Here is a 23,686-nt window from a genome sequence, read left to right as displayed (position 1 = left end):
GCTCGGACAAAGCCAAATCAGGAAGGGAGTGAAAGGGAGGGGGAAGCGGCTTGTGTGTCTCTCATGGCAGTGTTTGTCTACGTCACGTGTCTCGTCGTGTCCGAGTGGAGGAGGAGGAGGAAGAGGAGGAGGAGGTCTGGAGCGGCTACAGAGGCCGACGTACACTGGCTAGTTTTGTCATAACATATTGCTTTAGTTCACTAGACAGAAGGACTCATTCTAAGGAGTCCAAATAGCTGGGCCTATTAAGTCTTCACAAAACCTATCGATAGTTTTCATGTGACGGCATTGAAGGGAAGCGAATGATCCTGACGAACTGGCCGGGGAACGCAGCCATTTGTAAAAATTTGTATCATCAAATAGTTTCCAAGTGTAAAAACGTTACATATATTTTTCACAATACGGCTCATCTTATTTAAAATTGTACCTATTTTTTTTTTTAACTGTTTAATCATACTGTAACAATGGGCCAAGAGCAAGGCAGAGCTTTACAGACATCTGCCAAAGCTGTTTTGAGCCGCTTCTTCTTCTACGGGGTCCACGCTACGTTCTGTACTTCCTGGATACAGAGCTGCGTCATTTTTAAAAATCCTATAATTTATCGGTTCTGCTCCAAAAGTGTTTATCAAGACGTGCTGAAGCTGTAAACCACGCCGTACATCGAAACTGAAAGCTAGTTTGTAAATAAGTTGTTCCTACAGCTGCCAGCAGGAGCAGCTCCAGGCAAAGTTTTTTTTTTACCAGCCCTCGCACCTATATTTCATAACAGAAGAATATGTCCACTTTGAAACATAAAAATAACAAACTTTTTCAACTTTTCTTGCCACTTTGCTGCATTATTTTGATAAAAAACATATTTTTAAGCTTTTCACAAAAATCCCATCAGGTTTAAGCAGAGATTTAGTGACATGATTCTTTTTAGTTGTGGTCTAGCTTTAGTCAATGAATATTTCATATAAATTGAGTCCACTAAATCCAACATTTATTTAGCCAACTTATGTCATATGGCTCTGCTTTGTGGAGCTTTTCCCACACATACAAGCGACCAGACTTTTCCTGTTACTGGAAGTTCAAATGTTTTCCTTCTTTTCAATTTATTTAGTTTTTATTAGTTATTAAAAACATCTGGAGATTTTAGTCAGTGTCATCAACTACGTTTCATTTAGTTTACTACTACTACTACTCTGAATTTTTTTAAGTATACAGTGGTTATTTCCCTTCACATGATGTCAGTGAAAACTATAAATAAAGGTTGTGTCTGTTTGATAAGCTGAAACTACATGGACTGTGGTGGTGTTAAAAACCCAGATGGTCCTCTCTGTCGCCGCTCCAGTCTGTGTGTGTGGGTCTAACAGGCACAGTCCTGGTGTGACCTCTGCGGCTGCTCGTTGAGCTGGGGCCCCTGTTTGGCCCCTGTCACCGTGGGGTCGTTGTTGTCCAGGCTGTCGGACATCCTCTCGCAGATGATGTCCACTAGGCGCTCGAACGTCTGCTTTACGTTGATGTTGTCCTTAGCGCTGACCTCGAAGAACTCGAACCCTGCGCAGAGAAAGACCGTGGTTTATGTGGAGGGGACTGGTTTATGTGGAGGGGACTGGTTTATGTGGAGGGGGCAGGTTTATGTGGAGGGGACTGGTTTATGTGGAGGGGGCAGGTTTATGTGGAGGGGACTGGTTTATGTGGAGGGGGCTGGTTTATGTGGAGGGGGCTGGTTTATGTGGAGGGGACTGGTTTATGTGGAGGGGGCTGGTTTATGTGGAGGGGACTGGTTTATGTGGAGGGGGCTGGTTTATGTGGAGGGGACTGGTTTATGTGGAAGGGACTGGTTTATGTGGAGGGGATTGGTTTATGTGGAGGGGGCTGGTTTATGTGGAGGGGGCTGGTTTATGTGGAAGGGACTGGTTTATGTGGAGGGGATTGGTTTATGATGAGGGGGCAGGTTTATGTGGAGGGGACTGGTTAAGGTGGAGGGTGCCGGTGCATGAGAGTAATGGATTTACCTCTCCAAACACACCAGTGAGTTGTTTTTTACACTAATAGAACACAGACTCAAAGATATTAAAAAGAAGGGGCTTACACAGGTACCGGAAAGTCACATTTCTAATGTTTTGAAGCCACAAATTAAATGTATGCATTGTTTACTTCTAAAGGTTTGCTAACATTACAATATACTGGGTAATAAAGTAAGATTTAGATATTTAAAATGAAGGTGAGGCACTGCAGGTGAATAGGGCAAAACATTATATTAGAGATTAATTTAAAGCTGTTGCTGTACATTACTGACACAGTGTAAACATAGGAGAAAAATTTAAATGTTCTGTCATGAGGGGATTTTAGATCTTGCTTAGTTTCTGAATAAGCTATTTGGCTTCTTTTCTTGTGGTTCAAAGGTCAATAAATCAGGCTGGGAATGATATATTAAAAAATTCAGTCTGCAGGAGCTGCTAAAGTGGGAAGTGCAATGAAAAAATAATCATTTTGAGGTCACGTCTTTAGCTGCAGTTGTCTCTCACAAAGGAAATGTCCATATTTGGATTGTAGCACCATCTCAGTTGCTTTTCGCAGGACACGTGGATACCAAACATGTCAATATTCGTGAATGAATACACGTGGTTTATTTGGTCGGGACAGTGCATGCTAATGAACAAGCCACACTGGATTGTAGCCTTAGAATAATTTCCATCCGTCATCCTCCATGGGCACTCTCAAACACGCTCTCAGTCATCCTGGCCTATTGTACATGTTTTTAGTGGTAGGGGAAACTGGAGTACCCGGAGGAAACATACGCAGACACGGGGAGAACATGCAAACACCACCTAGAAAGAACCCGTCCAAGGTGAGAATAAAACCCTTCAGCTGTGAAGCATGAGCTGCCAACTCACCGAGCTGATCTGAGAGCTGGCGCCCCCTGTCTGAGGCCACAAGCCTCTCGTCATCCATGTCACACTTGTTCCCCACCAACAGAACCTGAGCGTTGTCCCACGAGTACGTCTTTATCTGGGTGGACCTGAGCACAGGTAGGACAATGACAGTTCACACGTAAGCACATCTTTAGACAATGAATGAAAGCCTGAGCAGGGCGTGTCCTCACCAGTCCTGCACTGCGTTGAAGGAGTCCTCGTTGGTGATGTCGTACATGAGGATGAAGCCCATCGCTCCTCTGTAGTAGGCCGTGGTGATGGTCCTGTAGCGCTCCTGGCCCGCTGTGTCCTGGATACACATGACAGTGACAGGCACATTCTCTTACTTGCACTGATGTCAGATAGTACAAACACAGAGTATGTTTTGACAGGGAGTGACTTTCTCATTCAAAATACTAAACTTTGATCCATTTCCTGTCTGAGTGTGTAATTGTGTATTATATCCCAGAAAATAACTATTCCATTATTACAGTAGTTGACATCTATAGTATTTCAATAATCAATTAGTAGTCAGTTCATTAATTAGTTGTTTCAGACCCAATCTCAACACAATAAACGGAACAATTTATCTTAATTTGCATAAAAGTCTGAGGCAAGACTTTGTCAAGAACTTTGACACCGGCTCCCACAGGGGACGGTTTTGTGTCCTTTACTCTTCACATTGTACACTGCTGACTATACAATTCTGGAGCACCCAGAGGTAGGACAAGGAGTACAGGAGTCCTCTCTCCATTCACAGAATAGAGCAGGAGCGATGGTCTAAACCCTGAATACCCCATCAGCAGGCCATTATTGATAGAGGAGATTGAGATGGTAACATACTCAGTCGATCGGTCTGTGGGGGCCAGTGCCTTGCTCTTTGGGCTTGTCAATTGGGAGGCAGTATGGATGAGCTGACCAGGAATTGTGTTTCTGTGACGAGGAGTAGGATGGACTCATATGCTGGAGAGAATAATGAGGACTCTCACGCATGCAGGACAGCCTATGTAACACCAAGTACACACCATGCTGTAGCTCAGAGTCGTAACCACGGTTATGTTCTTTACACATTACTTGGATAATATATGAGCCAGGGTAGAACACACCGGAGTTTATGTCCTTCTAACAACATTAGCAAAGAGTCCGCACAAGTGTCTCGCATTAGCCCTGATATTCCCGTGGAGTAAAAGCTTGAGTGAGGGGTCACACTGCGGCCTCGAGGGGGTGGGGGTATTGTAGTATCGTCGTAACAGAAGATGACATGATGTTAGGGCTGAGGGGCCACAGCTGCACTCACTCAGTGTCACACATGTGGATCAGAAACAGGACCTCTGCATCACAGGCCTAATCACACCACACAATAACCACACAGACCGACAGACAGAGGGCCGCAGGGCAGAGCCAAAGATTTATAGACTGTAGAAGACATCGTAAACCTGATGCTAACTTGTAACAGGAAGCACTGAGTCAGGGAGGCCAGGAAAGACAAACAATATGATAAGGCAAAGGCTCCATATTTGGGGATAAGGCAGACGCTGGGACGTCTGTGATGTGACCAGTGTTAGACTAAACTGGGACAAATCAACTTCTCCTTCTCCAAGTGGGTCAGACTAAACTTAAGAAAATAGAACATAAATGTTTACTTAACAAAAATGAGACGAAAACGCGACAAATAAGCAACCGAATGATAACAGTAAAGCGACATAAACGCAGCAAAACGAAAGAAAAGTCCAAAAAAGTGATGACAACGCGACAAAAACACAAGGAAAAAGATCTGTTTAAACAAAAGGTGACACATCTTCATTTTGACCTGTATAATAGATACTGTGCTGAAGTCTGTGGGAGAGTTTGCTTGACTCAATCTGTCTGAAACAAAAGTTGACGGAGCTGAATTAACTTTGGTAAAATGACTAAACGCAGCTAATTGCAGTATCACTCACGTATTCAAACAGTTGACCGGGCATTAAAAGTAATTTTAGTCCAAACAGCCAAAAAGTCTGTGGATTTTCTCATGCGACAGTTTCCTTTCAAAGTAGAGCCTAATCCACAGAGCAACACTTCATCTAAAAGCATGACCAGCATCACAAACTCGATAGAAAAGAATGCTGACCCAGATCTGCAGCTTGATCCTCTTGTCGTTGCGGTAGATGGTCTTGACTTTGAAGTCGATGCCCACGGTGGAGACGAAGGCCGGCGTGAAGGAGTCGTCGGCGTACCGGAACAGGAAGGACGTCTTGCCCACGCTGCTGTTCCCGATGATCAGGATCTTAAACATGTAGTCGAAGTTCTGATCCGAGGATTCCTTCTGCCCGTATGTGGCATTAGCCGACGCCATCTGAGAGAGAACAGACGCAGTCACCGCACATTCAGGGGGGGGCGCGAGTGCGGGTGTGACAATGTATGGATTTTGTGATATATCACGCTTTTTTAATGGATGATACAACACTGACACTTTTGAAGACGTCATGCATATTAACACATTGAGTGCCAACAATCCAGATAATGTTGATATATATATATATATGATATTTGTAGCACCACAGCATATTCTATGTTATATCTATGGACACATGCTCTGGTTTGTTTCTCGTTTGACAGGTGAGAAGCTCTCCGTGGGTGAAAACAGTTTAATTCTATGTGCCTCGATCCTGAGAAATCTAAGCTAAACAGAGGCTAGTTTGGATCAAATTTTTTTTCTAGATTCAGAGATAATTAGTGTTTTATGAAACACTCTCCTTTCTGATTAACTCCTCTCTCCTCTCTGGACAGACGATAACGTTATGGGAAGAGGCAAACATATTAGTTTCAAGTCAATTATCAACGACAACACTGTTGACACGTTTTTGAAACACTGCGTGTTATCGATCGCTTTCACTCATTATCGCGTGTGTATTTAAAGCAGTACTAAGTAACTCTTCCCCCTAGAGGCCATAAGCGCAACTGCAGGTGTAGTAGCAAGTTACGTTTTTTTAACTTATTAATTGTCTTGGAGAGTAAATACTACACTGACAGGAAAGGCGAAGGGAGAGAGGGATATTGTACAGCCAATTATACAATGGAAATTTTTTTTTTCACTCAAACTTTGCTGTAAATACTGTTTAAAGTGACGTTAGCCCGCAGTTAGCTTTGGCCGTTAGCATGTTAGCTTCTTCGTGATTTCATTAGTGTGTATTGCTTTCTCCGGTCCGGTGGCAGACAAGTTGCAAACACGGTTTTCTGTCCAGAGACACCAGGGGGAGATGAAAGACCCTCCAGTCATCCCATAAACACTTGTATTGCCCCCACAGGGACTACGGAAAGGATTTATTAAGGTAAACACGTTACTTAGTACTGCTTTAAAAACTCAGAGAAATGTTAAAATCTCATCTGTTTTCCATGGGAAGCTGCTCTGCTTTGTCAAACGCTCCAGAGAGCGAGAGAGAAGTGTCGGCTTTGCAGCTGTTCGCTACACAACACCACGCCCCCTCAGACTAAAACACAGAAAAGAAAAGAAAAGAAACGCAATAATATATACAGTGGGGGAAAAAAGTATTTGGTCAGTTCACCATAGACTTTCTATTAGAATTCGGCCAAATACTAAAATGTCTAGATTGTGTCTTTTCACAAGTTTTGTGTGTTAATGATCGACTCCATTCACTTAAATGTAAATGAAGTGATGTGACTGACGGATCTATAGACCCGACATTATGTAAGTCAGGGATCATTTATTCTTATAAAGGGATACAGTGCACAAGATAAAATGAAAATAAATGCAAATCCTGAATAATATGTTGTATGTTATACAAAGGTATATCAATTATTGCAGTATCGGTGTATCGGGAGGTTGTCGTTATCGTGAGCCATGTGTATCGTATCGAATTCACCTAGAGGTTTCCACCACAAGACACAAGGGTTGGTGTGCATTACTATAACAACCCATAAATTAATATTGTACCTTTAAGTGCTTTGGATATTTATTCACCTGGTCGCCAACGAACAAGTTAATACTTTAGAAATATAGCCAGTGCAGCCATAGGTTGTACAAAAGGTTGGTGATCCCTGCTTAAATCAAAAAGCAAACTCATCTCTATCACTATGTTACACTTCATTTGTTAGAAAAGGCAATATTGATCTAAAACAGATGAAACAACAAAGTATCCGACAGTTTCAGTCCCTGGTCATCTGAGCAAGCTAGCAAAAGCCCCTCCCACCCACCATTGCCATCTCTTGCTCCCCTTTGCTGAGCCGCCGTTTCAATAAAGAGAAAAAAAAAGACAATATACATACACCTCTCAGACAGAAGTTACGCAATGAACACTGTTTACTTCGTGATGAAAGGCTAAAGCTCAGCAAGAGATGGATACGTATGTCCTCAGGAGGAGCTTTTAGGGAGCTGCCGCCACAATGCTCAAGACAGCCTCGGGGGAAGATTCACAATTTACTCAAAGATCTGCAAGTGGCTCAAAACTCTACGCCAGGTCTGTTTTTGATGAGAGAACAACACTGGAAACATGGTGAAGCCGGTCAAAATCAGTCCGATCTGCTGAAGAGTTGGCTCATCATTATTGAAACCTTCACATCAGGTGAAAGGGTCGTAACTATGGCAACACAGCCCCCAAACAGTACACAAGCTCCAACTAAAACCCCTGTAAGAGCTACCGGTAGGACAACCTGCTCCCTTTGGCTGTTTTGTGTGGAGCTTAGCTGCAAAGTTCGAACCACAGGATGGATATGTTGATTAAAACGTCTCTTCCAAACCAGTCCTTTTGCTCAGAGCTTGTGTCAACACGAGCAGCCTGTTCCGTGTCACACTTGGGCAGGGCAGGGGCCGGGGCCGGGGCCGGGGACAGGGACAGGGACAGGGACAGGATCAGGGGGGCGGAAGTGGCGGGGCTTAGAGGCGCTTTAAGCATCAGGTAAACTGCCTATGCTCCTCCTGGACACAAGCGAGGTTCAGCCGGGATGACCATATGGCTGCCTTTGGGAGGCCTGGGGGGGGAATGAGTTACACACAAATGTTTTGTATCAAGGAAGGGGACGATGTATGTTTGTGTGTGTGTTAAGCACAAACATACATTGGGGGGGGGGGGGCATTATCGCTAAAGACATTATCGCTATTGAAAGCCCTCCATCCTCCAAACTGTCAACGCCTTTTCAATAGTGAGCTCAGTTGTTTTTATCTCATCTTTTTTTTTTTTTTTTTTTTTTTTTTACTACCAGGATGACTGAGAATCGACATTGTTTTAACGTTAATAGCAAAAATAAATACAAATAAAATAAAAAAGTATCTGACGGAGAGAAGCAACCTCGCTACTGTTGATGCTAATGCTGTTAATACACCTGCATTTAAATGGCATCAGGAGGAGCTACTAGCATCCCGGCTATCTATGTCAAATGAAGGTTACTCTTCCTCATTCACAGATGCAGATTTTCTCTGAATTACAGTTTGAGAAAGGGGAGAGTCACGCAGACGTCCTGACTCAATGCTTAGCCCGGGAGGAGGCCGTGTGAAAGCCGGATTTACCGTGAAGTGCGGGTTCGGTGCTCCGTTGCTAGCCCCAGTCTATGGCCCCAGCGCAGCCGTGCACCTGCAGTAGCTCCTCCGTCTATGCGCTGCCTCTGAGTGACAGCTGCGACGTGACGTCAGACATAGGGCAGCAACGTGGCGACGCAGGGGAGGATGAGTGATAGCAGAGCGGTCCAATCACAAAACGGTTTCTCCCGTTTGGGCGATTCGGCCCGCCTACTTTGCGTGTCTTTATTGTTTTTATGAGCCGCGTAGCCTGTTACTACGTTTAGCATTTTATTTGTGTGCTTTTTTTTACGGCAACTTTTGACCTGCGATATAATTATGAACATTTTTTTTTAATCACCAAGCTCATTTTCTCCAGTTCAGCAAAAAAAGTGGCAAAAGAGCGACAAAAACGTGCCGACTAACAATAACGCAATAAAAAAAAGCGACAAAAACACACAACTAAAGTAAAGATTGATGAAAAAGCAACAAAAAAAGTGACAAAAAGTAGATAAAAAAGTGATGAAAACACGACAAAAAACAACAACGATTCAACACACTTCCAAAAAGATGACAAAAGAGCGACAGAAGTGCCGGAAAAGCAACAATAGCAAAACAGAAAAAAGTGACAAAAATACGACTGAAGTGTGTGACAAAAACTCTACAAGAAAGCCACAAAAGAGCGACAAAAAAAGCAATGAAAAAGTGACAATGCGAGAAAAAAAATTATAATCAGTTTTGTAGGCCTTAGCTTTCAAATGCGGCGTTACTCTGGCATATAGTCTGTAAACTCCAGTCGAGAGGGTTTGGGTAAAGCCCTGTGGCCTAACCGCCTTTGCTCTGCCAGATCCTGTCAGACCTTGGAAGCTAAGCAGGGAAGGGCCAGGTCATTACTTGGATGGGAGACTGTTTGGTAACACCAGGAACCTTGAGTGAATGTAGTGTGTGTGTGACTGAGTGAGTGGTGGTGGTTGGAGGGGGCAATGGCGAACTGGTTGCCTTGCTTCCGTCAGTCTAACCCAGGGCAGCTGTGGCTACAATAGTTGCTTACCACCACCAAGTATGGAGTGACTGAATAATGGGGTGTAAAGCGTCTTTGCTTGTCCAGAAAAGCGTTATATAAAACCAAAAACCGAACCATTTGTTATTAAAGTTGAACTGGAGAAAATGTGCTTGGTTCAGGTGGGGGTTAAGAGGTTAAATGATACAATTATTGGTGGGAACCGTTCTTAGTTGCAAGCAGTGTTATTTTTGCTGACATATATTATGCTAAAACACAATTAAAAGTAGCTGATGACTAAAACTGTGCCTAATATCTCCAGATATTGTATTTGTATTCATTACAAACTCTCAGCCAAAGAAACAGGTCTACATGGGAAAAGGTCCATGAAGAAGTGAATATGATTAAATGTGTTTGAACATAACAAGAATGTGAAGTAGACCTGATCTGTTAAATGACAATGACTGTGTTGATCGTAATTAAAATACAGATTGTAGGCTTATGTAGTACTTATTGTGGAAAAATACATCCATCCATCCATCTTCTTCCACTTGTCCCTTGCCTGGTCGTGGGGGCAGCTGTTGTTGCCCCTTATGGCTCCTCCTGCAGGTGGTGGGTCCACAGAAGGATGGCCTCATGGTTCTAACTGGGCCTGTTGGTCTCTCATAAGAGGCTTCAGAACCGCTTTTTGTCTGACCCGTCACTTATAGGACCTGTTTGCCATGAGAGACCCTACCAGGGGCACGAAGCCCCCGACAACAGAGCTCCAGGATCATTCGGGTGCTCAAACCCCTCCACCACGTTAAGGTGGCGGTTCCAGGAGGGGTGGAGGATCTATTTGGGCTGATGGTGAGACTTTTGACCTGCACGACATGCATGCTGTAATGTTATTTAGAGGACAACAATAAGCAGAACATACAAGCGTGAAGAGTTTTTTACCTTTATTGGCAAGGCATACAGTCAGAGAGGGCAGACATTGTAGTTTAGATTGTCAAAGGTGCGGGGGCCACACTGTGTGACCCATGTTTGAAAAAGCTCTGAGTGAACAACATAACTGAGCCAGTGTGGTGACTCCAGGCTGCGAGGTATCAACAGGCGAGGGCTGGGCTCTCACAAAAACGACCACATGAAATAAATAACTGTACATAGGAGCAGACCGGAGAGCTGGAAGTGCATGTCGTGGGCGTAGTCAGTTAGTCCTTAGTGTTTGAAGGCATCCTGGAGAGCGGTGTCCCAGTGAGCTGCAGTTTTTTTTTTTCAATAGGACTCCAGCATAATCACACCAGTTTGACAAAGAATTCAAATAAGGCGGAAAACATCTCTCACACGCAACAAAAAAAAAAAAAAATGCAGTTTACTGTCTTCAAAAACAGAAGTGTGCACCGATCAGCCACCACTTGAAAGACTGTGAGACCAGATAGAGCGAGTGCGAGGAGAACGTGACAGGAACTGGAAGACCTTCTTTTTTTTTTTTTTTTTTTGGAAGCTCGGCATCTGGGAAGAAAAACAGCGTTCTAAGAAGACAGGAACATGAAATTTATAAAGTGTCAGTCAAAGATTTTGCACCAGTTTCCCCAATGTGTCTGACGTTTTTGAAATATATTTACTCTGAAATCTGCCTCTTGACCTGATTTGTTGCTAGGGGAGATCAGATCATTTTTCCAACAGCTTTCTAAGCACATTCAATGCAGTTAAAGTTGGAAGTCTTATCTTTATGCCCGTGTTTTTGGTTATTTAATATCAGATATCTGCAGCAAATCCCCTCGGCTGATCGGTGACCACTTCTTTCTAGTTATAATCTCACAGGCAGTGTCATGCATTTCACTAAAAATCACAGTGGAGTTTTCTACAGTCAATTCTATATAGATTAAAATGAAAAAAACAAACAAACAAACACGTAGCTTTGCCGCTCTCAGCCTGCAGGAGCTGCCCTGGTCCACGGCTCGACCCCCCCAACCCCCACCACACACACACACACACACACACACACACACTCGTTACTGGAAGTGCAGGAAAAAGTACAATACAAAGTGCTTTGGATCTTTGAAAAATAAATCACTCACTCGCTCCACAGTTTTTTTTGCGTTTTTTTTTGTTTTTTAACGCTTTTTTTTTTTTCTTTTTTCCTTTTTTTTTGTTAAGACAATACCAGTTCGCGGGGGTCAGATGATTGGCACGGGGCTTTTACAATCAACCGGCCGATGGAAAGTAGCCAGTGGCAAAGTGGAAAGTACAGTACGCGTCGTGTCATGCTTGGCACTTGTTTCAGGGGGCATTGACTTTGTCCCCGGCTGGAGTTATCGAACCGGCCCGACCGCATGTCCAAAAATTTTGGCACGGTTAAGAACTGCCTTTAGGGTTTTTTTTGTTTTTGTTTTTTGCTGTTTGGGTGACGCTTTGTGCCGGGGTTGTTCCGATTTTTTTTTTTTTGTGCTCGCCGATACCAATGGGCTCTGCTTCCACTCTAAAGACAAAGTGAAGGCATCAAAGAGACACCGCGGATCACTCCTCTGTGATTATTAAGAGTTTCCGCAGTTGTTTTTTCTTTTTTTAAACCTCTTAACCCCCACTTGAGCACATTTTCTCCAGTTCGGCTTTACGCAAATCTAAAGCTTTCTTTTTTTTTTTATGAAGCTTTTAGATTTGGGTAAAGCAGTTCAGGTGGGGGGTTAAGAGGTCAGGCCACTCTGGAACGGAACAACCCCAGCTTCTACCCTGCTCGTGTCTCGTACATAGAGGAAAATGCAGCGTATTGCAGTGCTTGGACATTTCTAGAGAGGATAAAGCCATCCAATGTAACCTGTAAAGTGTTGCTGTTCTTTCAAAACGTTTTTTTTTTTTTCCTTTTTTGTTTTTTGTTTTTGCTGGTAAGCTAGCAGCCAGTGAGCAACTCGACCGCTTGTTCAGTCTATAAGCCTCCATTGTGTCCGTGTTTTAGCTTGAGCCCTTGGAAACAGGAAGGGCCGGCCCAAGAGAGAGAGAGAGAGAGAAAAAACAAACAACTAAAGTGCTAAGGCAAACTGATAAAAAAAAGGGTGAGTTGGAGTGAAATCATTGAGAACAAATTCAATTCCGTAGCAACAAGGATATTTTCAGCTTTGTCCGGCGGTCGCTTGGCGCTTTAGTGACACTAGAGGGCGCCCCAGTGCTTTGAATGGCTCTCCCGTGTGCTCTTTTTCTTCCTCAATGGCTCCGGTTTGCCATTTCACAGAATGCAGACGTGAGAGTAATCAAATAAATCAAAAAAATGAATTGTAATAAAACTCAAATCGCAAATTAACGGTTGGGGAATGACAAAGCAGCAGTTGTTTAGACAGTTACAAAGTGCTTTCAGATTTGATAGCAGTTACAGAACGAGCCATACAAGTGAGTGTATGAGATTGTTTTCAGAAAAGCCATTGAGAAAAACAAGTGTGGGACAATATAAAGAAAAGTGTTTGTAAATCCCTAAAACATGGCGTACCAGCAGCAGCCCGTCCGTTGCGTTGCGTTAAAGGATATCAGTAATCCATGTGCTACATTTCCACCTCCTGCATAGCTCCGCCTCGGTCCGCAGTGGTCTTAAATAAAAGTCATTTCAAAACACTAAAGTTTCAGCCACTTGCTTCAACACGCTTCGTAATAAAACAGGAAGACGGCCATGTTGGATTGTATAGAACACCTTGGAAAGTTTTCAAAAAATAAAAATGTGGGGAAGCATTTTGGGCGGGAAAGGGCTTCTCCGGCTCAGTCTCTCTCCAGTGCAACATCCTCCAGAAGTCCCAAAACGACAAACACGGGTGCTATGTTCCGATTTGAAACAAACCGCCTTCTTTCTCCGTGTCGTCTAAAGAAAACGTCCTCCCGTCGCCGCTGATCTTACACGGCTCAGTCCGCGACACGCCGCCCTCTGTCGGGCTCTCGTTGTCGGACTCCCCCTCCTCTTCCTCCAGGGTCAGCTCGAACTGGAACTTGTCCAGAGCGGTGGAGGTGTTGGTGAGAGTGGAGGAGGACAAAGGGGCGTCGGGAGCGGACAGCGCGCCGGAGGAGCACCCCCCCTCCGGAGAGTCCGGGTGCGGCGAGGGGCTGTGCGGGATCATGCTCTGGTACCACTCGCGGTTGTCCTCCAGCGTGTCCAGGATCTCCTGGGCGTCCGGGTGCACCAGGTCGGCCCACGTCTCCCACAGCGGGTGCACGATGTAGTCGATGAAGCCCACCTGTGGAGACACGCAGACGGGGTTCAGGCGGGACAAAACATTTGAGTTGAGTGGTTTTGGAAAAATATCTAGTTTGCTCTTTTTGGACGTGTGAAGTCAAATCCCCATAGACCAGTGTTTCCCAAACCTTGTTCCCAAACCTTGCACCCCCTGAAGCTTTGGGTGACCAGTCTCCAGTCATGTACCCCCTACTTTGACGTGATAGACCAGTGGTTCTCAACCAGGGGTATGGGGACCCCTGAGGGTACTCAAGGACTTAGCGGGGGGTACTTTGAAAAGGGAGGTGAAACTAAATACTATTTGAATATCATTTTTAAAGGAACAGCTATGTTTTTGTGGTAAATTGCACAGTTTGGAGCTAACTGTAGGTTTATTTTGAACACAGCATTGTCTTTTTTTACAAACAAATAGTAAGTGAGAAACTGCAACACCATTGAGATTGGGAGTACGAGGATTGCCACTTTAGGAAGGAGTCCACAAGACAAAAAAGGGTTTGGAAATACTGCCATAGGCAACGTTGTGAACAGAGCACACGTGTGTATTTCATCCCTTATTACAGTGACTGAAGGACATTGTCTGGGTTTACATATGTCCGTTTTGAATGATTTTGAAAACGAGCTGTTAATGTAAAGGGGTAAAGCTGAGTGCTTTGGTTTGTTCCAGCGGACCAGCTCATTCTCAACATCAGACAGTGGTTTGGAGCTGGACTCTGCCCACTCTGCTTTACATGAGCGCCTCTCTCACTGTCATTGGATTAAGCTCCCTTTAATGCAGCGATTCATTTACACGCAGAACATTACAAGCTTAGCATGTGCCACATGGACTTGTAAAATACGTATGTGACAGATACCAAGGCGCAGGTCGAGCGGCAGAGGAGGGGAATGACACGCCCGCACAAAACAAACACCCCATATTCCATCAATGAACCCATTATGGGTTCCATGTGTGTCCATCACAGCACCACTGCTTTGTTGGCATGCCATTAGTCAAAAGTGAAAGCTTGTATCCACTGTTCTACGACATGCCATTCATATTGCTGCCAGCAGAGGGCGCCCCAGGCCGATTCCAAATCCTGACCCAAAGGAATGCTTCAAATATGAATATGTATGATCAACATTCACATTTAGAGTTTTTCATTTGATGATTATTTGTAAAACCTTTTCTCCTGTTTGTTACCTGGTTCTTCTCGATGGAGGCGTTGTGCTTGTCACACATGGGGCTGATCTCCATGCCCTTGTCCCTCTCACGGTCTCCCTGAGTGAAGAACTCCACCATGATGCGGTCTGTCCACTGCCTGTACAGCTCCAGGGGTTTGGTGGGGTTACTCAGGTCTGCACAGTGCACCATGTTCTGCAGCACCTGCAGCCACAACAGGAACACCATCAGAATGACTCCAGTTATCGCCTGAGCTTTGCAATTAGAAGATACGTAATAAACATGTAAGCACAAGAACTTATCCCAGGACCTGTCAAACTCAGATGCGACGCAGCAGATGAATAGTGAAGGAATAATAATTTAGAGATAATTGGAAACTTTTGCTGAGAGAATAATATCAGGGGAAAATATCTTATTATGTTTTCATATAAAACATGTGTTTTTATGTGTAAAAATGGCACCATTTTATTTTCAGCAACAAACGCTGTGACGCTGACACAGATAATGGAACAAGATGAAGAGGGCGCATGTGCAGTAAACTTTTGTGGAATGTGAAAATGAAACTGATTCAAGGATTTAGGATCTACAGAAGAGACGAGGAGGAGAGTTTATTCTTCAGACGTAACAGGACTAAAGCAGAAAAACCTGTCAGTGACTTTCACTGTCAGTCCACAAACACAGACTGACTCGGCCATGTTTTTCTACTTGTCACCTGTGGCTTGTGGACTGCAGGAGTAAAGCCATCATAGATCCATGAGGAAAACTCATTCTAAGGTCAGTAGATTATGGATCACAGACACCACTCTGTGATGTGATGTCATTGTTTTAGTAAAGGTTACGGAGACGTTGTAACAATGGAGCCACGTAAACAGCGTTTTGAGATCTTTCCACTCTGGGACCTAGTTTGGAAATTGTTCATTTACAGACCCTCAAAACGCCGGGCTCGTATGGATGATACACTGGACTGATAAAATATCTATGCTTGACTTCGTATGGACAGGACCTTAGTTACAAAGTTTTGCTCAAAGGGGATTCCAGACAACCTTTCAAAGTTTTTAAATAATCTACTCATTATTGAAAAGGAGGAGTCTTCCCAAACCTGTATGCGGTCGGAGTAGTTGTCCAGCAGCAACACTCCCAGACTGGTCACTTTCTTGGTCTCTACCATGGTCTTGAGGTCAGCCAAGAGGTTCATGTGTTTGGACATGTCCGTGGCCAGCACCTGCGCCGCCAAACATTCAAAATGAACAATCAGCACGTGCTGCTTTGAAAAGTGTTTTACAGAAGCAACTGAATGTCATGTCTTTACCATGTCGATAACCATTTTGCGAAGCGACTGTCTCTGCTTTTTGCTGAGGTTTTGGAAAATGTCGCAGTTGTCCTCCTGAAGGAGCTTGAAGCCGACCGCCAAGTGATGGTTCTCCAGCACCGAGGAGTCGTTGTACATCAGCGCCAGTTCTGAATCTGAAACCACAATCACACACTTCGTCTTTCAAAATGTTTACAAAGTAGGAACCTGTGCTCATTTTGACAACATATTTTAATATACTTTTAGTATTAGTCTTTTTTTCACCCATTTACTCCATTCTAAAAGCTTCTGGACTGGAGCTTATACGCCTCATTTGAAAGCTAAGACCTACAAAACTGATTGTGACTTTTTTGTTTTGTTGTCACTGTGTTTTTGTTACATTTTTGTCACGTTTTTGTCGCATTTGAAGGACTGTTTGAGGGTCAAGATGTGGTTTTAGGGTTAGGGTTAGAATTGGGTTAAGATTAGGGTTCGGATTAAGGTTAGGGGTCTGGGTAATACATTATGTCTATGAGTGTCCTCACTAAGATAGAAGCACAAGATTGAGTGCGTGTGTGTGTGCTTGCGTATGTGCTCGTGCGTGTGCGTGTATGTGCAAACTCACTGGTGTTGATGAGGAACTGGTTGGACACTCCCGGATGGTCCACGTCGTGAATGGCGCTGGCGAACAGAGCAGCCAGGATCTCCAGGTCAGTGAACACCGCCTGGGCGACAGGGAGAGGCATTTTCAGTTCAAGTTTTTCAGGAGGAAAGAAAAACAGTCGGATGGGCAGAAGCAGCAAAGGGAAGGAGAGAGGGGGAGGTCGGTGCCGGTATGGGGGTAATTCGAGGGGCCATAAATAAAAAACAACGCTATGCATTTACAGTTTCCTAACATTATCATCATCTATCATTCTAACAGGATAGCGGTGGGAAAAAGTTAATAGAGACTTTGCGATTTTGACAAAAAGAAAAAAATCTCAAACTTGTCCCCCATTTTTTTCACACATTTCTTGACATTGCCACCCTAACCCTCGATATTGTAAATCTGCGTACCTTCCAAACAGCTATTTCGATATTATCTTGTAGATGATACGTGTTTTGCCCACCTCTACATAAAACTGAAATCTTTAGCAAAATCTGCAACTGAATATGCTTTAGTACTACTGATATCGAATGAAATAAAAAGCAGGAAAAAAGAAATTCTATCTTTCAATCGTTCAGGTGTCAGTAGAGTAAACCAAGTACCCATCCTCAGTTTTGGACCACGTTTTTTGTATTTTCAATGTTCCTACTTCCTAAGAACTTTGTACATAGCGCCTGTTCATGTAATTTCTTTGCCTGCAGTGTCTTTAAAGTACATCTTTCCTGCGTACCTCGAGGGCTGGGGTGGACAGCAGCACGTGTGTGGACTGGACCACGTCTGCCGCGTGGATGTTGTTGTGGTAGGCCACGTCTGCGTGATAATGGTCTTCTAACGTCATCATGAAGGTGATGAAGATGTCCGCCGGGATCTTGAAGGACTTTAGCAAATCGCGCTCCTGGGAAGAGGGACGGAGTATCCACGCGTTATTACATCTCACGTGACTGTACATGATGTGTTAGAAAAGAGCGGAGAGCATCCATCGGGCTGTTACCTGGAATATAGTGTACATGGTGACCGTGAGGGGGCGGGATCCAGAGTACTCCGACACTTTGAACATGTCTATGCCCCATCGGTTCACATCCTCCAGCTCCTGTGAGGAAACACAGTCTTGGGTTAGCTACTCGCTCCACACACTGATGCTACGTGTAGTTAGGCCTGACAAACAAAATATCTCTCTGCTTTAGTGTGTTATGCAACCGCTTTAAAGCCTAGTTACAGCCAGACTCAGAATATCCACAGCTGCAAAATGTCCACAAAGCTAAATACTGCCAGTTTGAAGGTAAAACTTTCATTTATTACACTAAAACATGAAGCTAAATGGTTTTCGGTGAAGAATCAAATATTTTTTTAGAATTCAAAAGCTAATCGTGCAAATTCTGATCGTAAGAAAGACACAATTTTTTTTTACAATTCAGACTGAGAAAGAGTAGTTGTGGTCCAAGCTCATTCCTAACTTTCCTAACACGTTCCCGATTCTTCACATTGAAGTAAGTGCTTTATTTGTCACTGTAAAATTGTACGAACGAGATTGCGTTCATGTGAGGGGTTAGTCCTGAGCCGCTGCGACTGAGCGAGCCCCCACTGTGGACCCACCTGACCTCATGTTTTTGGTATAACAACATGATACTGAAGGCTGTTACTTGTGGTCACTGCCATACCATGTTTTGAATTATATCTGGTGTGAGGAAATGTTCATATAACGTTTGCATCTTATTAGCTGCCTGGAATGCAGCACAATTCACTCATTTGTCATTGGTGTATGTTTTATCAAAAGATTTATTTAAAGGGGGTATTATGCAAAATCGACTTTTTCCAGCTTTCCATCATGTTATTCTGTCACTCCCTCATTAAAAACATGCCTGAAGTGTTGCCTTGGCACATTCACGTATTTTTGAGTAATCTGTAAAAACTCTGATGGCGGCCATTTTAGGGATAGGTTTGCCTGAGTCCTCCTAGGAACGCCCCCACCTCCTGGAGACGCCTCCGAGCTTTCGTCACCAGCCGAGTAACCAACCACTGCTCCTCAGCAGAACCCCCTCCCCACTGATGCCACAGACAGCGTGTGGAGGGGGCGTGTCGGAAAGGCTCAGAGGTTCTTAAAGAGACAGAGGCCTATTTCAAGACATTCACTACAGCCATTTTGAGAGAGACATTTTATACAAGGCAGTTATTCTAATTTACTGCATTTACAGACCAACAGAAGGTTTGGTCATCATTGTAGTGTGATATAGACTGGTGCTGTGTGATTGAAAAAAGCATAATACCCCCTCTTTAATGTATCATATGCACAGCTACATCTTGGTTTATGTATATATATAATGAAAGGGACAAATTGGATTCCACTCTTCATAACAATGGGATTAGTGGTGTATCGGACCTTTGTATCATCGTAATCAAATGATCGTCAGATAATCCTTACTTTAGCGAGCAGCCCCTCCTGGCTGGGCATGACTCCGAAGCGTGGGATGGTGGAGGGGGCGATGCTGGGGCTCTGCGTGGCCTTCTTCACCCCACTGATCTGCGACATGGGCCTCTTCTTCTTGTCCTTCTCTTTGGCCGGCGGAGACATGATGTCCATGTCATGCTGCTTTTCTGCGGGCGGACACACACACAAACCTTCACATTCAGAACTCGGAACTCGGACCAAGACTTGGTCAAAAGTCGATCATACCGAGGAATGTGCTGGAGATGAACTCGGACACTTGGTTTCCCGAGCGGCTGGTCTCTGACAGCTGGGTGAGCTCTCGATTCAGCATCCTCTTGAACTGTGGACACATTCGGAGACGCGCACAAGTTTATCAAACAGAGAATATTTAGACGTATGCATTGTTGTTGTGTTATATATTATTCAGCTATTGGTAGACATTCATAATTTTCACACACATTCGAACACATTACAAACTTCCCAATTCTTCCCAGGCATGAGGTTATTTAAGCACTTTTCCCAACTAGCAGGGTCATTTGCACGGTATTTTTCTTGTGCAAGTTTTGAATGTACCGAGAGAGGACAAAAAAATAAAAATAAAAATCAGGTATAGGGCCTTTAAGCCTGGTATCGTCTAACTTTTACTCTAACCTCTTAACTTCTACCTGTACGGATCCCATTTTCTCCAGTTTGGCTTTACCCTAATCAAAAAGCTTCTTGGGGAAAAAAGCACCAAAATAGCCACAAAAAACAGGGATGTAAACGCAACAAAAATGTGACAAAGATTCAACAAAGATGTGACAAAAATGTGACAAAAACTCAACCAAAGAGTGACAAAAATTCATCAAAAATGTGACAAAAATGTGACAAAAATTCAACAAAAATGTGACAAAAATTCAACAAAAATTCAACAAAAATGTGACAAAAATTCAACAAAAATGTGACAAAAATTCAACAAAAATTCAACAAAAATGTGACAAAAATTCAACAAAGATGTGACAAAAAATCAACAAAAATGTGACAAAAATTCAACAAAAATGTGACAAAAACTCAACAAAAATGTGACAAAAATTCAACAAAAATGTGACAAAAACTCAACAAAAATGTGACAAAAATTCAACAAAAATTCAACAAAAACTCAACAAAAATGTGACAAAAACTCAACAAAAATGTGACAAAAATTCAACAAAAATGTGACAAAAACTCAACAAAAATGTGACAAAAATTCAACAAAAATTCAACAAAAACTCAACAAAAATGTGACAAAAACTCAACAAAAATGTGACAAAAACTCAACAAAAATGTGACAAAAATTCAACAAAAATGTGACAAATTGAAAAAAAAAAGAAAGAAAAAAAACATACAAAAGGTGACACAACACGGCAACAATGCGAGGAAAAAGATCAGTTTTGTGGGTCTTAGCTTTCAAATGAGGTGTTACACAGGCCTATATAACAGCCAAAGTGGACAGAGTGCATTTTAGGCGGGTGGTAAGAGGTTAATCTCTCTCAAAAGTGAAACTGTGCACTGTGCTATAAAACATAAATATGAATTCCACTACGAGTGTGCAGCCTTTTGAATGTCCTCTTAGCTCGTGCCTCTCGGGCTCGAGTGTCGACACACGAGTGACAGAAAACACTGTGAAGCAAGTGCGACCAAACAGTTTTCCCCACACATCCCCAAAGTGGCCGTATCGGTATCAGCCGCCGCCGCCGCCGCCGCCATCCACACAACGCCACAACTCTATCCCACACAAGCACTTTCACCTGATCTCCATCGGGGTTTCTACAGGCAACAGTTGGACAAATGTAAGGCCTTTTTATACTCTCTCCCACTAGATTTGTGATCAGTTTGGATATATATGAAATACTTATGAATATGGTCAACATTTGTATAGATAAATGGAACCCTTTGGCTGTGAAAGGTACATGGTCATTTATTCATTTTACCGCATGACCCCAGCCTTTACCGAGCACATTTTCTCCAGTTCGACCAAAACCAAATCTAAAAGCTTCTTGAAAAAAACGTCAAAAAATGAGGCAAAACGAGACGTAAACGAGGATGAAAACACAGCAAGAAAAAGCAACAAAAATGCCACAAAACACGCGACCAAAAAGTGATGAAAAAGGAACAAAAATGCAACAAAAAAGCGACGATCGCGGCGACAATGCAAATCTTAGATGTGTTTTTTGCAGGCCTTAGCTTTCAACTGAAGCACTCTACTGGCCTATAGCCTACAAGCTCTAGTCAAGAAGCTTTGAGATTCGGGTAAAGCTGAACTGAAGAAAATGTGCTCAGTTAAGGCGGGGGGTTAAGAGGTTAAAAGCAACATTTGTGGGATGCTCCTAGTGGTTTCAAAAGGCACTGCAGCTGAACTTGTGTCACACAAAGATGCAGATGAGACACAATCCATATTTGAAAGCTCAGAACCTCTGGAGGCTAAACTGGCACTGACTTGATCGAGGACAGGTGCTGGGACTGTGGAGGCGAGAGAGTCCATTTATTTCTTTCCAAACACATTTTCTCCAGTTCGACTTCAACCAAATCTAAAAGCTTCTTGACTGGAGCGCGAAGGCCAGAGCAACGCCTCATTTGAAAGCTAAGACCAACAAAACTGATTTGTTGCCGCATTTTTGTCAAAATTTTAAAGCGTTTTTTGCTGTGCTTTCATCTCTTTTTTTTGTCTCATTTTAGTTTTAGGTAGCTTTCTTCATGCTTTTATGTCACTTAGTTTGGTCGTCATTTCCACGTTTTTTTTTTAAAGAAACCTTTCGATTTGGGGAAAGCCAGACCGGAGAAAATGCACTCGTTGTTTCAGCCACACTACAAGCATCTTTCGGGCAAAAACGTACGTAAAGCTGAAAGAAAATGTCTAAATGATTTAGCATTTTCACTTGATTGTGACTTTTAACGCTTTTCGCCGCCCGTCCACTGACCCTCGCATCACCGAACAACCTCCCCTGGACGTCGACCTCCTCGCTCCCCCCGTTGCCACAGCAACCGCTCGGCTTGTGCGTGTGTGTGAATTCCTCAATGAGACCGAAAGGAAAAGGGGATGTGAAGGAAAGGAAAAAAAAAAAAAGTATGCGTGTCGGATCCCGCTAAAGGAACCATCCCGTCTAGACGTTGATTCGATCACGCGTGTGTTGGATCAGATTCCAGTGGCATCCCTTACCTGAACGGCCGTCCGAGAAAGGGGCATGACACGTCTCACTTCTGGCATCGCAGCGCACGCATCGGGATCACAATAATACGGGGAGAAAAAAAAAACAAGAGGCTAGATTCTAAATAACCCGCGGTGGAAATCCAATGCAGCAGTCAGGGTGAAAAAAAAAAGAAAAAAAGACAGAAGCTGAAATGATAAAGATATTCCCAAAATCGGATGGATCCAGGAGGAGACGACCATCCTCCAGACTAACCCCTCATTCAGTGATATGTGTAAACACTGTCAAGAACGAGGTACGCTACTCCCCCCCCCCCCCCTACACAGCAGAAAGCCTAAGAATAGCCGCCAATGAGCGCGGGCGCTGGGGGGGGACTCCGGGCGCGGTGATTGGACGGGGAGCGGCGTGGAGTGGGAGGGGCCTCGTGCGGAGGTTGTGAGGCGGACCATGTGCGCCAAGTTTTGCAGGAGGAAAGAAGAAAAAAAAAGGGGGGGGGGGGGGGGAAGAAGAAAAAGGAGAAAGAGAGATGGATGGGCAGCAGAAGGGTGGGGGAAACCGGCGGGTGGGTGATTCGAAGGGAGGGGGGGGGGGGACAAAAAAAAAAAAAAAGAAGCACATGATGTACCGGGACTAAAAATATGTCTGCAGTTATTATGAATGTGACACGATGAGAGTGACCCCCCAGGTGCTGGTTTGTGGAGTGATGGTGACGCAGGATGGCAGGCCCAAAAGGATGAATGACATTGTGGTAGTAGTAGTAGTAGTAGTAGTAGTAGTAGTAGTTTGTATGGTGCAGTAGCTTGTACGAACTTACAATGTTGATCATAATTTGTGGCTATTTTTATGTTTGTTTGCGATATTTATAGATTTATTGTTGTCAAGATGTACGGCAATATTGCTCAGAGTGCAGTTTCAGTTTGTTTTTGATATGGATGAGATTGGTTTAAACTATTTGAAACATTCTTTGTAATAAAAGAAGGAATGATAATGATGATACTTGAGCACTTGTCAGGGGGTACTTGGAATTATTTCAGATTAAAAAAAGAAAGTGAATTTCAGGGTTAGTATCAAAAGAAGGTTTGTTTTAATTATGATTTTTCAGTAAAAGGTTTGAGAGAATTTCAGCTTCATTTTGAACACAACGCACTATCAAACACTGAATAATCTCAGTTGAGTTGGCCACTTATGTAACAAGAAGATCCTTAAGGGCTCGACATCGGAGTATATGAATGATTCAAAGGGAACTAAAGACAAAAACGCTTGGAAACCACTGATGTAGATGTCATAACTAAAATTGAACTGTGGCACATTTTAAAGCTGCAATGTGTTTTTTTTTTATGGCTGTGTGAGCAAAAAAATGTGTCAAAAATAATAAATAATCTCAGTCGGATGGAAGAGCGGCGCAAATTCTCAGTCATCCA

At 43.5% G+C, this 23,686-nt stretch overlaps 2 protein-coding genes across 4 annotated transcripts in view; both read right to left on the bottom strand.

Moving 5' to 3' along the window:
- Positions 1–1,192: 1,192 nt before the first annotated feature.
- Positions 1,193–8,510, bottom strand: LOC306972222 (ras-related protein Rab-3A-like). Its single transcript, XM_079568770.1, has 5 exons — positions 8,404–8,510; positions 5,011–5,235; positions 3,092–3,210; positions 2,883–3,007; positions 1,193–1,539 (listed from the first exon to the last, which is right to left on the bottom strand). Exons 2-5 carry the CDS (start codon positions 5,233–5,235, stop codon positions 1,349–1,351), a joined length of 660 nt encoding a protein of 219 aa, XP_079424896.1. The 5' UTR covers positions 8,404–8,510; the 3' UTR covers positions 1,193–1,348.
- A 4,272-nt stretch (positions 8,511–12,782) lies between these two features.
- Positions 12,783–23,686, bottom strand: part of pde4ca (phosphodiesterase 4C, cAMP-specific a) — a 59,682-nt gene continuing 48,778 nt past the window's right edge. For 2 of the 3 annotated variants that reach the window (XM_079570136.1, XM_079570135.1), the window contains exons 7-15: positions 19,348–19,441; positions 19,096–19,268; positions 17,668–17,766; positions 17,407–17,571; positions 16,656–16,755; positions 16,052–16,206; positions 15,842–15,964; positions 14,764–14,946; positions 12,783–13,587 (exon numbers count right to left, since the gene is read on the bottom strand). In XM_079570136.1, the coding sequence (XP_079426262.1) occupies positions 13,174–13,587; positions 14,764–14,946; positions 15,842–15,964; positions 16,052–16,206; positions 16,656–16,755; positions 17,407–17,571; positions 17,668–17,766; positions 19,096–19,268; positions 19,348–19,441 (1,506 nt within the window). In that variant the 3' untranslated portion in view covers positions 12,783–13,173. Of the gene's footprint in view, positions 13,588–14,763; positions 14,947–15,841; positions 15,965–16,051; positions 16,207–16,655; positions 16,756–17,406; positions 17,572–17,667; positions 17,767–19,095; positions 19,269–19,347; positions 19,442–22,276; positions 22,692–23,686 lie in introns of those variants that run through there. The other variant, XM_079570137.1, reaches the window with a different exon arrangement.

This window comes from Gobius niger (assembly GCF_951799975.1).
Source record: "Gobius niger genome assembly, chromosome: 13".
NCBI lineage: Eukaryota > Metazoa > Chordata > Actinopteri > Gobiiformes > Gobiidae > Gobius > Gobius niger.
This window is presented reverse-complemented; position numbering and strand designations above follow the sequence as displayed.